General features: G+C 39.8%; 1 protein-coding gene across 2 annotated transcripts in view; it reads right to left on the reverse strand.

The window, feature by feature from the left end:
- ANO2 (anoctamin 2) overlaps positions 1-18,519 on the reverse strand; it is a 159,204-nt gene that overhangs the window by 18,002 nt on the left and 122,683 nt on the right. For both annotated transcript variants that reach the window (XM_088055431.1, XM_014261219.2), the window contains 5 exons: positions 14,455-14,656; positions 10,692-10,803; positions 9,431-9,488; positions 8,473-8,573; positions 408-556 (listed from right to left, as the gene is read on the reverse strand). In XM_088055431.1, coding sequence (XP_087911557.1) covers positions 408-556; positions 8,473-8,573; positions 9,431-9,488; positions 10,692-10,803; positions 14,455-14,656 — 622 coding nt within the window. The remainder of the gene's footprint in view (positions 1-407; positions 557-8,472; positions 8,574-9,430; positions 9,489-10,691; positions 10,804-14,454; positions 14,657-18,519) is intronic.

Raw genomic sequence — 18,519 nt, forward strand, 5'->3', positions numbered from 1 at the left:
GAAAAGTTGTTTAGTCTCCATCCCTGGAAATACTCAAAACCCAACTGGACAAGTCTCTGAGCAACATCCTCTAGGTGACCCTGCTTTCAGCAGGAGGCTGGATCAGATGATCTCCAGAGATCCCTCCTCACTATAGCTATTGATTCTGTGGCCAAATAGTTTCTATGCACTTTACTCAGCTAGGAACACTGGAATCTGACATCAGAAGTACTAACAGATACTGGGATTCATGATTATTTCTCTTTTGGCACTATGGTAGTCTCATAGCCCTGCTGGCTTACATGGAATTTCTGAAAACTACAAGTGCTGGGGTACTTTTTCCCCCCTTCTCATGACCACTCCTGAGATGCAGTCCTATGTAAAGCCGTGGTTATTGCAGAAAAGGAAAGGAAATTCTGAAAACTTACTCATTTCCATGTATTCTGGAGTCAGTCCAGTGAAAGGTTCCAAGATGTAGTCAAGATCCCATTGCTGACGGTCCTTTGATTGGTTGGTGTCCATTTCCTTTAGCTCAGTTCTTTCATCCTTCAGCTTCCTGAACAGCTTCTTGAGCTTTCTGAGGAACAAAAGTTCAGACTGAACCAAGTCTGGTTTTGTTTTGTTTTTGTTTTTTTTTTTCCTAAAAGATTTGGCTCAATTCTTTGCACAGCAACACAAAACTAATCTTGTGTGCACCACAGGGCAAGTTTACACCACCCTGGGAAGTTCTGATGCTGTTTATTGATAGGTACAAGCTACTGGAGTTGAATCTAGTACTTCATAATATTTTTCCTCTTTAGATGTATATTCCTTCCCAAGGATCCTTGGACCTAAGTAACATTAGTAATTAGTGCTTTCAAGAACAACACAGTGAGCACCTCTCATCTTAACAAAATACAAAATGTAAGGGTTTCATTCCACATTTCTACTCCAGGCACACTTTTATCTCATTATAAAAATTAGGAACTTCCAGTATAATAGAATTTTAAGGAAAAAATTACCAGACATTCATGGGTTCCCCAGAGAAGCTGTGACTACCCCATCCCTGGAAATGTTCAGCACCAGGTTGGATGGGACTCTAAGAAACCTGGGATAGTGGAAGGTGTCCCTGCCTATGGCAGAAGCTTGGAACTGGATGAGCTTCAAGGTCCCTTCCAACCTAGGCAATTTTGTGATTATAGGATGTTTCCAAACAAAGAGGGTGCAAGAATGTACTGACAGTAGAAATAGCAGTATTAAACACTGTCCCACTGAGATGGGGATACAAACTTAATGACACTGACAAATAAATTAGAGTAAAATGAATAATTTCTAGATGAAGAGTAAAGTTTTCCCTATGTCCCCTCCCTGCTGTGGAGGGACGCCAGTCCTCCGAAAGGCTTCCACCTTGAAGGTCTGTCCCCTAAGATAAAACAAAACTACTTAGTCATGGTGACTAAGCTGTGGACTCCTTCCTGCTTCAGCACCCCATGTTACCTCCTTGTAAACTATTGGTTATTTTATCCCTGTCTTAAACCATTGGTCCTTTTCCCAATTCTCCCCTTCCTATAAAACTCCAGCTTTTGCCCAGTTCAGGGGAAGACTGTCACTGGCCCCCTTTGCTGAAGCCTGCCCATAAAGGACTCTGTGGAATGCTACATGGCCTCCTGTCTCTCGTCCCCGTGTCAGCTGGGGTAACCCATGAGCGGAGCTGAGCTGATCACTGCAAGAGCTGAAATCACATCTAAAAGTGCTAATCACTTGAAGCCTCAGGCTGAGCTCATAGGGGTTATCCCCAGCTGGAAACTGCCTGAGACCTGTGGATGGCCATTCCTTGCAGGACCCCTATCCGGGAAGTCTGTGGCGGTGGCTGGGGGTCAGACTGACCCCTGAACCGGCTGCAACACCCTGCCAATGATATTTTAAATACATATGCATCAGCAACTTCATGCTATTTTACACACTCAGAAATTCCCATGGAAAAAAACAGTAGAATGAGGTATTTATTAGCAAAATATAGTTGAATTAAAAGAAAATAGCCAGATTTATACTTATTGCATATCTTTCTTTTGCAGATGATATTTATCTTCCACAGAAACATACAGCACTATTTTACAGCTCTTCACATACGTGCCATGAATGGAAATCCAGACTAATTCCAGTGATGTTTTGCCAGTAATGTAAGCAGGGCTCTCCCACAAACTCTTCCCCTACAGCTTGTGATAAACCCTTTGAATTGTAGGTGTGTGGCCTGGATGCAGGAATATTTGAGGGAAGGGGTTTTCCTTTGGACCTCCAGGGAAGCAGAACCACTTTCCTGGACCCTGACTTCAGTAGCAGGGCAAGGCTGAGAAACAAAAGCTGGCAAACGCAATAAAGGCTTTGCTGTGTGGGTTTATTGGTTCATTCCCAACTTTACACTGAACCATGGGATCACTGTGTTCCCACAATGACGGAGGAATTTCTGCACCTACCAGTGTTTACAGGACCCATTCCATTTCATCACCAGTATGGAGGAATTGGGGATTGGAAGATACTCTTTAAACAGGTCTAGATTGCATCAAGCCCTCTCAGATCCTGGATCATAAATCTTCAAAAATCAACGGGACAACTCCAGCTTTTGTTTGAGGTGGAAGGAAGATGTAATTCACAAGTCACAAGTCATCATCGGTACTATGGCATTGCTGGTACCCAGGACACTCAGATTACACAGTTTTAATGACAGGGCAGGGCAAATTTAAAATGCTTCCCAAGACAGAACTAGATAAATCCTTACGAAGACATTAACCTCCTACATCATGCAAAGTCAGTTGTTTCAAGACACTAAAATTCCCTTTCTCCTCCTCTGCCTTTATGGCATCCAAAGGAACTTATCTGTGACAGAGGTGATGTACCATTCAGAGGGTAGGAGGCTGGGGTAGGATTTAAAGCAATCACAGAACTCCCAGGATGCTCTTCCAGTATATCCCAATTAATTTCCTAATGTGAGGGACTCTCAGAGGATGGTGAACAATAAGTTCAAGACAGTGCTGATTTCTGTTCCAATGAAATGATACGAGCTATAAATGTCCCTCACACTTCCACAGGCAGATGAGAGTGCTGATCATCTCATTGTCATGGCGCAGCAGCAGCTGAGATAAAATTTGGGTGTGTTTAGATGTGAAATCTGTGCACATGTTATCTAATCCTTCAGCTACAGCACCACAGAATCCAGTTCTGGAGTTTAACACACACACACCTCCCAGGAGAACCCAGTAACTAAAACAATTATTGTTGTTTCTAATGTTTATTTGAGAATACACCAAATCCAGGGCTCAGTTGCTCAGAATAATTTTTAATTTTTCATCTGGTTATCTCTAAGTCAGGCATGAGGAACAGCACCTTTAACCATTTGGAGTTCAGCTTTGAAGAGTGTCTGTATGCTTCTTTTTATGTATTTTTTGAAAGATCAACTGACTGAAAGCAAGCCAAACCAATTATTTCCAATTTTCCACCAAAAAAAAAAAAAAATTACCTTTGTGTCATATTCCAAGCATGTGAAGTTTGAAACCAAGCAGAAATGTGTCAGAAAGTTAAAGGAACAGAGAGGAGGGATTTGCAGGGTGTTATTCTCCAGATACGCAGCAATAGGGCAATTAAAATGAGTTTTACAGAACTCTGTGTCTGTACTTATGATTGTGATGCTAAAACTGAGTATGCTTTTTAAATGTCTTTGTTTGAAGCCTGTTTCTTAATTAACCAGATCAGTGTTTTTAAAGAAGATTGGCAGAAAAAGAGTTCTTTTAGCTTCTGATTTGTTCCTGCCAGCCAGCTCCCCACACTGAGAAAGAGGTAGGTTTAGCCATTCAGGATGAGTGTCCCAGAAGCTTTGTACAGAAGAGGCTCATGCAGCAGTTTCATGACTCCACAGATCTGGGCAAAGAGGGAAAATTGTAGAGCTGTAGAATAGACATTATTTCTGGTCCTTTTGCCAGGGAATGTCAAAAAGCAAGGTGCATCCTTAAGGAGATTGAACAGCATGTGAGAAGAATGAATGCAGGATGAGAGGGAAAGAAAATTAACAGGTTTTTGTATCTAGGCTGTATCTCGAGCAGTTAAAAATGACACTGCAGCTTCTCACAGGGGATTTGCATCAAATGCTTGTGTTAGGTAAGAGGTGGGAACATGATTGAATTATGCTGATTGTAATTCCCAGTATAACCAATGAGCACTGCATTATGCACGTTAACAAGCATCTGAAGTGAGCATAAAATCACTACAGCCCCACCTGCCAATAACCCTCAAGCTGTTGCGAATAAATATGATTAAAAGAGAAAAATCAAGCTCCAAGTGATCCTGGCTGGGATGTAAGCACATGGTGATTAGATAAAGGCTCCTTTCTAAAAATCAAAAAGATGATTCAACAGTTTCTCTATTGATACTGTAAGAAGGAGCAGCTGGATTTGTGGGATCTAGGGGAAAGAATGATGATGACTTGGGAAAAATGAGAAATTTGTGGAGTGAGAGAGTGGAATGGATAGAGGCTGAAGAGGTGGGGCATCTGGAGGGAAGGTTGAAAGAGGACAGATGGAGGAAAATTACTTTGTTGGCACAAGTGTTTATGTCTTCAGTGGTTGTACAATTGGGATTGTTCAGCCTGGAGAAAAAAAGGCTCCACAGGGCCTTAAGTGAGCCTTCCAATGCCTGAAGGGAACCCACAGGAAAGATGGAGAGATACTATTGGCAAGGGATGGAGTGTGGGAAAAGGGGGAATGGCTTCATACTGACAGAGAGCAGGTTTACACGGGATATTGTGAAGAAATTCCTTTCTGTGAGGATGGTGAGGCCCTGGAACAGGTTGCCCAGAGCAGTTGTGGCTGCCCCATGCCTGGAAGTGTCCAAGCCCAGGTTGGAGGGGGCTCTGAGCAACCTGGGCTAGTGGAAGGTGTCCCTGCCCATGGCAGGAGATTGTAACTGAGAGGTCTTAAAGGCTCCTTCCAGACCAAACCATTCTGTGACTCCATGATTCTTTGAATACTTGCTAGAACTTGCTAGAGATGTGTGTAGAGGTTTTACATGAAAAGACAGAATGCCACTAGAACCCAGCTGCCAGCTGATTATTTATAACAGGTGGGTTTTTAAATCTCTCCTTTCAGTTGATGCTTTTTGATCTGTAGGATAATGAAAAAAGGTGCAGCGAGAAAGCTAAACGGACAAGATTCTTAGGTTGAGTAGCTGGAGCACCTGTATCTGGAGAAAAGGAAGAGCAGTGACCCAGACTCTTGTGTCCTTGCCTGTAATTTTCTTTCCTGCTTTTGGGAAGGGACACTGAAGATCAGGCTTTCCTTCAGTCACATTCCTACAGTCTGTTCACACCTCACATTCACCATCACAAGAAGAAGGCAAGGGGAGAACAAAAGTATCTAAATTTCTTGTTCTTCCACAAATTTTTGGTACAGCCATGCTTCCTTGGCACACTCAGATATCCCAGATCCTACAGAAGTTTTAGTTGTGTTTGGGGTTTATTGGTTTTGCAATCAGAGGAAAACAACAACAATAAAAAACAGGAAAAACAAAAAGGCAAAAAAACACCATCCAAACCTCTAATTAAGAATAATTTAGTAAAGGTGAAAAACAACATAAGGGATAATAGCTATGAAGGGGTGCCCTTAAATGGATTTTACTAACTCCTTGTTAGTAAAACAAAGAACTCTTTGTTCTCATTAAGCGTATTTAAGTATATTTTGAAGGAAGTGATGGAAATTGATGCTGAATAAAAGGGCCACAACCATGGCCTCAGTAAATTCAATAGTTTTGCTGTTCACTTCAATAGGCCAGGATTTCACCCTAAGGGTTTAGCATCAAGGTCAAAGACAGAGAGTAATAAAATAACCACATGGATAGGTTTTTTTCAATAAGTTCGAAGAACTAAATAAAAAGGGTCTTAAAAGAACTCTGGGTTAAGGCTTTCAAGCCCTGCAGCCTTTTAGGGTCAATTCCTGTGGCAACAGTAAAAGAATGATGGTATGTGACACATCTGAGTGAACTGTGGCATATTTACATCTGTTAAACTTGTGAATTCCAGCCGCACAGAACATACATTTTAGTTCAAGAGGGCTTAGTTTTCTATAATTCAAATCTTGTTGCATTTGCCTAGCTGGTTTGCTATTGCTGGATGCAGAAATTAAAAAAAGAAATCATACAAGGTTTAGGAGACCATCAATTACATTTTTCATAGCGGTGGCAACAGTTTATAGAGAAACATTGAAGGGAAAAGCAAGGATGCATCCCCCATGACCCCAAAAAATGCATGACTGCCATCTGAAGTTTCCCTCATCACCCAGTACTGACCACAGATAAAGCAGAATGAAGACATGGAAAGATGCTTTCCAATTATTTCCAGTTTGGGGTTCTAGGAACATAAAGGATGTCTGTTGCTTGCAAACTTACTCTATCATTCACTTAGCAGTATTTTTTGAGGAGAAAGAGAAGAAAATGGGATTTGTGATTTCTGCAAATCAACTAAAATGCCTTGGGTTTTCTGGTGAATTAAATCAAAAGGTTTCCTGAAAAAAACCTTGAAATTCTGAGATTTCAGTGAGGAAGAAAACTTTTTTATAAGTGTCATCAGATTAACTCAGCAGAGAGGTGTTTCCCTGTTACAGATGTACAGGGGACAGCATCAGATTCTGAGCAGCAAATCACTATTTATGATATCCCCTTCTATCTCTCCATATGGAGAAGGCTGGTGGCAGGACCAGGACTCTGCCAACAGTGAAAATATAGGGAGCCAATGGAAGACTCTGTATTATTCACCCACACTCTCGGCCCCTCTAAAGAGGCACAAGGCAAGAGAGGATGAAAAATTCAGCTGCTGGTACCCTTAAGAATCCAGCCCAAACCAGTACAGTGGTCCATGCAGGAACAGAAGGATAGTTCTGATTTAATTAAGTGCTCAGTGACTCTTCTGGTGCAAACAGGTCCAGGGAGAAGGGCCATGCTCTACAGATACACACAATTTTCTTGGGAATGCAGACAAGCAAAGGAAAAGCAGATATGTTTATTCCAGGATGACAAGATAGCTTTGTGACTGAAATGAGATATTTATCTAGGAAAGGGAGGAGGAAAGTATGTTTGATTTTAAACAGTTTTGAAAATTGAGGCCACCACTGTTTGTTGGCTGAAGGGTAGGGGAGCAGATCTGAGGGAGAAAAATGGGATGGAATTACTGCATTCTTGCACTGAAGGGAGGGAAATGAAAAATAATTAGACATGACTTTCTGTTTGGACTGGATCAGTCCATGCTTTCATGAGTCAAAAATAATAAATACAGTATTTGTAACATCATAAAATCCCCTGTAAAAAAGTCCAGTAGCAATAAGTTTTTTGGAAGATGAGAAACAAATTACAGCAGGTTTACACTGAGAAAGCTTTAAGCCTTCAACATGTCAGATATTTTGGGAATGATTTACCACCCTTTTCTCAAAATAAAATGTAAACTCAATGAGATGCAGACAGAAAACAGGCCTCCTATTGAACTTTGACACAAGAATAATGAAACCATCCATAATCTACATCTGATTTGTTTGGGAATTTTTTTCTCTCTATTTAAATTCCTTGCAAGAAAAAAAAAAAAAAAAAAAAAAAGGTTCTTGCTGAGAAAAGGGAGGAAAAGGCCTCATTTGAAATATATTTCATATATTTTAAGAATCACTCCTCTTGATTTCTAGTTACCATCTCCATGGCCTTATGGATGTGACCTAAAAGCTACTGACACCAGAGTTGGAAGATTCTGCCTCATTTCAGTGGAGCTGAGATGTCTAAACCAGACATTTAATTTCCAGCATTTCAAAGGCTACTTCTACCACAAAGCAAACCTCCCAAGAGGCAGGAGCAGGACTTTCTCAGTAGATCCCCAGTGCCTGAAGATCCCCTTGGCACTGGTGACAGACAGGGAAAGTTTTCCTGCTGTATTTGGAGCAGGGGACTGAGCACTGTAGCAGCCTCTGGCAGAAAGGCACTAAGCTGTCAGTGTCTCTGCTTGCTCCAGGATCATCACAGAATGACATAAAGGCACCTTGGAAACATATGGATTTCATCTGTAAACCCATAAAACAGTCATAGATCAAGTAATAGATTTTAACACCTTTTATGGGCTATTGCTTTCCCCCACACTATCTCCCCTCCACTTTGTGCTAATTTGTATTCAATGCTGCTGTCCTGAGAGCTTCTCTGAAACTTCCCAAGAGATCTATCATACCTTGCCTGTTTTCCCTGGTTTCTAAAATTAATTTAAATCAATTATTTCATATATTCCATCATTTTCTTTAAGCCATTTAGTGAAGATATAGCCAATTATTCAATATAAAATACAACCAAATCATTTCACCACAATCAAAAATGTGATCCATCATCACATTCAATTAGAATCCACTGAAGGCAGTGGCAAAAGTCCCATTTAGCTGAATAAGGATCAAGTCTTTGATTTATTGTGCCACAGGAATAAAGCATAATTGAAAAGGCTGGGATACATACGGGATTCCAATTTCAAAGAGATTGTTTTGAATCAGTTGCTTTCCAAGCATGATGATACTCAGCTGAATGCAGAGTTCCATTAGACACCCTCCTGGAGCACACTGAAATGAAACAAAAAATTAAAAAGATTGTGAAGGGATTAAGATAATTTATTTTAAAACGTCCATCTGGGAGAGCTGCCAGTGCCTTCATGTGCCCACTGTCCCTGTCACCAATTTGTGCGGGATCATGGAGCTCATAGATCACTGCAAATCTGTGCTTGACAAGGTATTTCATCTCCACTCATAAAACTGCATTATGGAAAATATGCAGAGCTCTGAAACAACTCATGTGCCCTGGGGCTCCTATATTTCCTTTAAAAATATTTACTATATGATCAATGTAATAAGCATAATGCAGGATCACCAATACTCTTCCAACCTGCTATCTCTCAGGGGGGAAAGAAAACCTTCAATCTTGCAAAAAAATATACGTCAGCTTTATTGTCAAACCTTGAGTACATGTCTCAGCTTTCAAGGGAATACCCATAGCAATCCCCTTCATGAGGGATTTTTTTTAAAAAAAGACATTTATAGGTTTAGCACAAAATGGGTCCAGGATTTTAAGCTATTAAAATTGCCAAGCATCCAGTGATCTACAGAATGGGAAGTCAGATTCACACTTCCTGAAGGCCTCAACCAAATCATGGAATGTTTGTGCCTTAGCACCCAGTATTAAAGCACAGAATGGTAAAGCTTTCTAAGATAGACCATGAAATAGTCAAGACTGCAGAAAGAAAGAACATACAGTTGCCTTAGATGGAAACCCTGGGTTTTGCCTGGTCAAGTTGAAGATTTAATCTCTTGTTTTAATATGGGTTTTCTATATTTCCCCTGTTGTCTGTAGTCTGCTGAACACTCTGCACATACTTCTTTGTGTAAAGGTTTTTATTTGTAATTTGAATTTTGTATGTACTTACCTCTTCCATCCTATAACCTTCAAACACATACACGTAACGACCAGGACGGCCAACAAACCTGAAAGCAATAAGAATATATAAACTACTATAAAAACAGAAAATAAGCTAATTTTGACACCATGATTTAATATACAAGCACAAAAATAAGTTAACTGTGAAATCAAGATTATTCATTTGTATTAGCCAAAATATTTCAGAAGTAGCTTCTTCAATGTGAATTTTCAAGGGCTCAGCACCTATTCAGCTTTGATTATTTCAAAGCAATAGGCCTCTACAAATGGTTTTCTACTACATCCGGATAAAGTAATTTTAATAAAATATTTTTCAGTGCTGAAACATTATAATAATAAACCCCCTCACTTGATTAGAGATGGAAAACCTGGGGACACATATCCTATTTCACATTCTCTTACATGTGAATAATGCCCCGAATGGAATTATTTGCATATCTATACACCAAGGCTCTTCTGGCTACACCAGGAGAAACAATGATATTGACTTCATTCTAACCATACAACACAGAAATCTTGTCAAAAAAGAGAGAGTTTGGTGACTTTTTTTCATTGGTGTCTTACAATATTTGCAACCGCTAGCTAAATGCATGATTAATCCTCAAATGAAAGGTGCTGGACAGGATTAGTAAAGAGCAGAAATTAACAAACTTTACAGCCCCTAAAAGGAAAAGCAAAATGGTAGGAAATAGAATCCAGAGGATGTTTTAAACATTTCTTGCCAAAGTTTTAGCAAGGAATCATTTTAAGCTTCCCACTCAAAAGCATGTGGATGACTGGGTCCCAAAAGACATGGATTCTGAGCCCATAGGAAGTCACACTTATTTAGCACGACAGCTGAACTAGCTTTTTGGTCAATCACTTCATTTGCCAGTTGACTGTAACTATTTCTTAATTTGATACGGGAGAATAATGCAAAATAATGAGAAAGTAATAGAAGAAAGAGTTCCATAATTTTAAATGAAACAGGAAGACCTTTCTTTGCTGAATGATGCTTCAAGGAAAATTTGCTGAACTGTGGAAAGTTAATGCCAGTAAGCACCACCATTCATTATAAAAACAGGACCCTTTTTAAATACTAAAATGAATTATTAACTTTAGATAACCCTGTCAATGATATTTTTTCAGACCTGGCAAGGATGACCAGTCCCAGACCTTTGTGCCCATTTTTAAACACAGATCCACTAATATAGACACATACATAAAAATGCATGCACAGAAATATATAATGTAAAGTATATTTATCTTACCTTCCTTTAAAAAAGGCAACATAAAAAATTGATGCATAAGAATTCACAAACTTCAGTAGGAATGCCTTCAAAATCAGTCTTTCCTCAAAATTTTTCTCTGTTTTTGGTATTTCTGGGGGGAAAAAAAGCAAACCAGAGAACTGAATCAGTAAGTAAAGTCCCTGAATCCCCATATACTAAAAAAAAAAAAAACCAACCAAACTTCAAACTTTGGGCTTATATTAATTTTTCTTTTGTACCTCTAATTTGTACCAAAGCCACTAGGTCTGTCACTGAGTCTTGGTTTCCAGAGATATTCAATTCCACACAGTAAAAGAATAAATTACTTTGCTGTACATATGGATATTAACATACGTATCACAGTATTACCCGGTTACACAACTAAAATAAGAAAACATTCATATTCTCAATTGAGGAATGCTGAAAGCAAAGCACAAAGACTTTCAACCAGAAAAAAACACCTTAAAAGCATCTTTACCTTGTAGTCTACAAACAAGCCTTCCTTTCTATGGTGAGATTGTTGATATGTTTGATGCTAGACATGAGACTAAATAAATTTTTTTATAAGGTATTAAGTGAATTAAATTCAAAATAAAGGCACATTTTTGCTAACAATTCACTATATATGACCTTTATTTCAAGATTTCTTTGTTTAAATATTTTCAGTATTGTTTACTCTGTTTCCAGATTTATTTTCAATTCCTGTGGAAATTTTCTGGCAGCAGAAAACACAGGTATAAGACAAAGACTTCTCAAACTGATGGTAGGATCCTTTTTAAAATATTTTATATGGGTGAAACCCTTGTGTTTCTCCACTCATCCTGAGTTGTATCTAATGTGAGAGAAGATAATTTTATTATTAAATTTATCATTCTTGGCTGAACTTCTGTGGCACAAAAAATGTGTGGAATAATAAGGAGCTTTGGTTTAAGGACTTCATTAAAAATACTGCTGTACTTGTTTTGTTTTGTTTCAGGCACAGTTTGAGTGTTCTGTTTGCTTCACTGTTGTTTTGGGGGTTTTTATCTTAGAAAAGCAGCATGATTATTTTAGCACTAAAGGAATAGAAAAGCATAATCAGCCCTCACTGCCTGGCTTTCTTTGTGATACTTTTTTTTGTGAACCATATTTTCATAAAAGAGCAGTGCACAACCTGATGAGACCTAAGGCATAATCCACCTATATATATAAAAAAGCTTAATAAACCTTCAAACAATTTGTAGGTGATCCTATACACCAAATAGATCCACAAGTCAAGAGCTCAGGGAAGAAGGAATATTGGATAACAGCAGTGCAGCTTTTCATTTGAGGGAGAAAAATCCTAAACTTTGCCTTACAGAGAACCCCCTCCAAGGATGAGCTCAGCCTCTGGATGAACATTTGCACACCATATATGGTCCCAGAGGCTCCCTCAGACATCCTATACCATAGCTGTAGAGGCATGTGTAGAATTTGTCCTCTAGCTCATCGGGTGTGCTGCATGAGAAATGCATTCAGCCAGAATAGGTGTGCTAGTAACAGAGAAAACTCCCATATCCCCAAAAAAATTTAAGTCAGTGGTGGGTTGTTATGCTAAAATTGGGCAGCTGGAACTTTGCAGGTGGAGGATGAGTTGAGCTAAGGGTGGAATGGGCCTTAGCTGTCTGAAGGAGCTGCTGCCTTTGCAAAGGACAAACACAAGCAGTTTTGATTTTGTCCCTGTTTCACTGGTTCTTCCTTGGCCCCATGGCAAGGGGTTGGAAGGAGGTGAGCTTTAAGGTCCCTTCTAACCCAAACCATTCTGTGATTCTGAGTTACAAGTGAGCTGTAAATCTTGTCTGGCACCACCTGATTACTGAAGATTATCTATTCTTCCTGGAAATAGCAGGATACCACCTGCACTTTGGCTGGTCTCATCTGTGATAAAGGACATCAGTGCCCCACTCTGCTGGGCCTACAGGAGTCCTGCTCCACCCTGTAGGAGCTCTCTGTATTGATAACAACAAAACTCCCACTCTTTTCCTCCAGGCACTGGTTGAGGAGGTACTGAGGCACACACATGACTGTAATCCCATGATTAACACAATTGCTATCAGTACTGTTCTTGTGCTAACAGATGTATTTTTCACCTGAACAGAGGTTCAAGTGTACTTGGGGTTGGCATAGAAACTTGTGCTGCCAAGAGCTACTCCTTCAGCCCAACAAATGTGTTCATCTTGTGGATTAAATGCAGTGTGAAAAGAGAATTGAGCATGTTCTCAGCAAAATGAGAGTTCACAAGTTAAGCAACATTTATCAACATGGTGAATTGTAATTTTTTAAAACATTTTGATTACATTTGGCATCTAAGCCTAGCACTGGAGAAAGCTGCCTGAGTGAACTTTGTAATTCATGTCATTTGTAGCACTAGAGATTATTCTGACTGGATCTTTCTTAAACAAAACATCTGATGGTTGATTAGGAATGCTGCCCTAATAAAGATAGGATTAGAATGAAATGCAAAGTGACAGGGGGACAATAATCAGCAAGTAAGAAATTGTTTCTTTCACCCTTCAGCCTGAAGCACATTTCAAAGGGAGAGATTTTCCTCCTGTACTTCCCAAGCAGAGGCCATGGCAGTCCCTAGCATTTCCCAGCTCCTGCCTAGAAACTGCTGGAGAAGTCTCATCTTCATCTTTTCCTACTCTTTCCACACAGCTGTGTAATTCCTTAACATTTGTGCCCTTTCTTACGTGGGCAGGTGCAGTGAATAGAATTGATCAGGCCATACACAGCAGCCTGTCACTTATGTGAAAGCTGAAAATCTGGATACAATTTTGGCTTGGACAGTGAGCCTGATCTCATTTATGCCACTAGAACAGAGTCCATTTATGTAACCCTGTTACAATCTGCCCAAAGCCTGGTCGAAAACAGAAATAAACAAAATTAAACCAATAAAATGGCAATTTGAAAACTAATTGCTTTGCCTTCATTTCTTTCAAATACTTCAGGAATTTAATCTGAACTAACAGGACCATACTTCCAAAATTCAGGATTGAACCTCTAACAACTGCAAAACTGTAGTTTGTAATGCTCTTTCAAAAACAGGACTGAAAGAGATGTTTTCATCTGTGAATTTAAAAGTGTTCCGAGAAATTGAGAAGAAAGAGTAATCTTATGTAAGGGTGCTATAAGTCAACATCCTTGGTCTAATTTAATAAAACAAATTAATAAACAACAAACAGAATAAAAATAAAAAATACATCAAAAACCCAAATAAAACAAATAAATAATAAATAATAATAATAAAACAAAGTCCCAATGTAAACACCTATTAGTACACATCTTTAGCCTAATGTATATAACAAATCAATACTTCAGGCCTAAATCTCTATAGCAGTCAAAGGAATTCCTTCCTTTCAAAAGAAATAAATAGCCAGGCTTGCAACAATATTTTGATGTTTAAAATAAAATTTTAAAGTCCAACCACTAACTGCAATAGAAATTATTATTAAGAAGTCCAGCCCAGAAATGGCCCTAAAATTGAACAAAAAAATCATTTGAGCAGTAAGGAAATGGGTAAAACTTTCATCAAGGAAACAATATCAGAGTAACTTTGTCAGAACCATCAACATTTTTTAAACAACCCACTGACTTTCTGCAGCTCTTAGGTGTAAAGAGGTACCTTCACATGCCTGAATGTTTTCGCTGGCCCTATCCAGGAGGAAATACTCCTCCTGCACCCTCCTTACACCCCCTCGTGTCAATACACAAATTAACAAGGAATGGGGTGAGGCAGTTTTACCAATTTCTGTCAGCCATTTGGCCACAGCTCCATAAATTTCATCAAGGATGAGGACCACCACGAGGTTAATGATGACAGCAGTGGCAGTCACAGTCACTCGAACATTGGATCTGGTTGTCTCATTTGTGCTGAAGGACAAGGCTGCAGCTGTCGTGATTCGGTACACGATGACACCAAACACTGCTGAAAACGCCAGCATGATCTGCAAACAAATGAATACACAGATTAGTCCAGCTTGGAAACAGAAGCTTTGGCTGCAAGGCTGGGTGTGTTCCATGAATTGGCATTGCAGAGTTGTTTCTTAGTGCAAGGTGAAAATATGCAGGTGATCGAATTAAAAGGCAAGAATTCAAAGGTCTCCAACAAACAGGGACATAAATAAAAAATAAGAAAATGAATGCATGACTCCAAATTGGCACAACAATTCAACTGACACAAGATGCTCAGCAGGCTGGATGCTCGGATGCTTCACAGAACCCGTCCCGCGAAGACAGCCTGAAAGAGTTGGGATTGTCAAGCCTGGAAAAGAGAAGACTCCAGGGAGATCTTATACCACCTTTCAGTATCTAAAGGAGGGTAATGAAAAAGAGGGAAAGTGACTTTTTACATGGGCAGGTAGTGGTAGGAAAAAGGAGGATGGTTTTAAACCAAAAGAGAACACTTTTTTATTAGATATTAGGAAGGAATTCTTTCCTGTGGCGGGTTGAGACAGATCCTGGCACCGGTTGCCCAGAGAAGCTGTGGCTGCCCCATCCCTGGAAGTGTTCCAAGCCAGGCTGGATGGGGCTCTGAGTGTCCTGATCCCATGAGTGGCATCCTTGCCACTAGCAGGGCATTAGAATTAAATAACATTTAAGATCCCTTTCAACCCAAACTAATCTGTGATTCTTTTATACTGATTCCATGGATTCCTGCAGATGGGCATGTTCGTTCTGATTAAAGCTACACACATCATTCACGCAGTGAAATGTGGGCATTTGGGGCTCAAAAGCAGGAATTAAGCAAGGTCTTTTATCTGGCAATAGGTTCCCATGGCTTGGACTGAAGGGCCTATATTACGTGCAGTCAGGTAAATGGGCTTTACTGTGTTCAAACAGCTTCACCTGCGCACAGTAGAAGTACCAACTTACAAATTAAAACAATAAAAAGTTATTATTCTTTTAAGAATGACCTAAGTAGGGTTATAAGGGCTTCATTTTGCACTTGTGTCCCAGAAATCACTTGGTATCCCTGGCATCCCTGATGGGCTGGCTTTGACCATCTTTGATGAGATGAGGAAAGCTGGACCTGCTACTTAAGGTCAAGTTCCCACAAGAATAATTTGAAATTCACAGGATTGTGGTATTCTGGTTTAAAATAAATAAAAAAAGAAATCTAAACCAATCCAATTTTTTTTAAAAAAAAAAAAAAAGAAAAAAAACAAAAATAAAACCAGAAAATTTTTATCATCACAGCACAAAATGGGGAGAAGGTACATTTTCCCCTTTCGTTTTTGCCTTTAGCAAGAATTCCAGTGTACATTCATTATTTTAGGAAAAGATCTTGAGATCTGTTGCGGTCTGTTTTTCCTTTCTTGGTTTGCCTCAGTTTTCCCAGGTTTCATGGTTTACTCCAAGTTATCGCCCCCTTCCCCTCAGTGTCAATCCCCAGCTGTGTACCACCCCTTCTTCCCTGGAAAGTTGCACATCCCTCCCACATTATATGACAATCCCCTGAGACCCTGCCTACACTCCTGTCACTCTCCTGTTACCCATTCCCAAAGTTCTGGAAATTTCTGAACCACTCAATGGTTGATTGGTGTGTGATTTTGTACCCTCCCCTGAGTTTCTCCTTATTGGGCCTGTGTATGTCCATCTAGCCCCTAAGACCTCCCCTGTTCCTCACTCATTGGATGTTCTGTGACCCCGCCTTTGAGACCACCCCAGTTTATCAGCTGTTGCAACGTTGATCCAGTGCTCCTCTGTGCTGGGTGATGCCTATGTTTTTACCTGGTCAATAAAAGCTCTCTTTGGCTACAGCTGGACGAGTCCTCTGCTGCTTTGCTTCCACCTCAGCGTGTGTTTGTTGTAGTTGCTCCATGTGGCAGCTCTTTGAGGAGCTGTAAGCTGCCCCCTGTTTTGCATGCGTACTGGGGAGCATCCCAAAAAGCTGAACGCAGGGTAACCGGCTGAGCTTGCCGGCCAGGCACCCGAAGGGACCTCGGGCTTGGAGAGCACCACATCAGAGATCCTCAGATGAAAGAGACTCAGTGTGAAAGATTAGACTACTGCAATTATTAAAATGGGCCTAGGGGCCCAGATTAAAAACATGGGTTTAAGGAAATTCAACAGTTCATTTTAATGCTCCAGCAGTAGATCACTGTATGCTGAGGAAGGTTGTTGCATGAAAAGGAACTATTGTAAAAGAACCACAAGAAGAATCAGAGTTAAGTTATTACAGGCTGAATGTGAAAACTGGGCACATTTTGCTTTTATGAAGAGCTAGTAAACATACTAAAAATTAATTATTTAGAGAAATTTCTGGAGACTTCAGATGAAATTGTCAAATATGTTTTGTCAGCAAATAGTAATAAAATGTTAAGACCTAGTAAAACATCTAATTTTACTTTTTAAAGAACTGTTTCATTAATTTTAAATGAAATGTAGGTGAATGATAAAAGCCTGAACCTGAAACAGTTTAAATGAAAACTTTTCAAATTACATTAAATATTCCCTTTGGTTTTGTAGTTTTCATTGTCTCAAGGAAACATTCTTGATTTTTATATCTGTTTTTCTCTTCACTTACCTACCAAATGAACAGACAAAAAAAAAAAATCACATTAACTACCTTGCTGTGACAAAAGGGGTGCAGGAACACAAGGACTATAACTTTTTCCTTGCTTCCCCATTACAATCACTAGAGTAGAGAGTAAAATCCCCAATAAAGGAAGGAAACAAAACAGCACCACCTGGTATTAATTTGCTTCACCTTCCACCTCTACAGACACCTCAAGTTCTTTATTTTTCTTTTCTGAGTCACAGATTTCTTCTTCTTAATCATCTTCCTTAATGCTCTTTTCCTGTTTCTTTATTCTGTGGATTTCTTTGCAATTTTTTTCACTATGGTGGTGGACAAGGAAAATCATCAATAGGATGCCTTGTTCTGGAGCTGATGAGATCCCTGGGCCTCAACACACATCTCTGTCCATCACAAATTCTCACTTAGGAATGATATCTTAACAGTACAGGAAGAAGAGCCGAGGACAGTGTTCACTAAATAGAGAAAGAGGAAATTTCAGATCATGAAAGTTCAATAGCAAACTCTTGAACCTGACTAAAGGATTGCAGGGATCCCTTGCCCTGAGGAATGTTACTGGAGGATGAGAGAGTGGCAACCTTCTCAATCTCTGCAGTGCCATAGCAAGGTATCCAAATCTACTGAAAAAAAAAAAAAGTTTTATTTGTTTATAGAACAAAGATATTTTCTTTGCAAAAGCACTAGGGCTTCAGAAACTCTCAGTTGCTCAGCTGTTTTTAAACATCTGCTTAGACACAGATGGAAAAACACTCCTTTAGGAGTCTTCATTATCTGTGCATCAAGCAAGAAGAGAAAATTGAAGAGGGCCTGTAGGACTGCACAGTGACTGTGAGCATAGCTCTCACTCCCCAGACAGTCACTAAGGGGAAATGGTTCCTGTATCTTCACAGCATTTCTCTCACTCCTGAAAATACCTCTTCTGCCCAAATTCCTGATAAGGCAGGCCACCATTTGTTCAGGTGCCCACTTTGGGGTTTGTTGTCATTGCCAACATTCCCTCTGGCCATCCTTCCCCCTATTATGACAGTTTCTTCCCTGAATAGCTGAACTAGTCCATCCAGGACTGATCTGCTTAGAAACAGATGTGAAAATTGGCTGCAGAAAAGGTCACCTACTGAGCCTGGTATGAATAGAGACAAACAGGAAAGCAAACTAGATCTGAGAAGGAAGCTATAAAACCCCGTGGGCTAGGCTGCTACCTCCATCCAAGTAGGATAACAGTTTCATGTCCAGATTGTTCTCTGGCTCCCCAGTAGGGCTATTCTCGAG

Source organism: Pseudopodoces humilis, chromosome 5, assembly GCF_049639895.1.
Source record: "Pseudopodoces humilis isolate 2021_Gansu_Grassland_sample_001 chromosome 5, ASM4963989v1, whole genome shotgun sequence".
NCBI lineage: Eukaryota > Metazoa > Chordata > Aves > Passeriformes > Paridae > Pseudopodoces > Pseudopodoces humilis.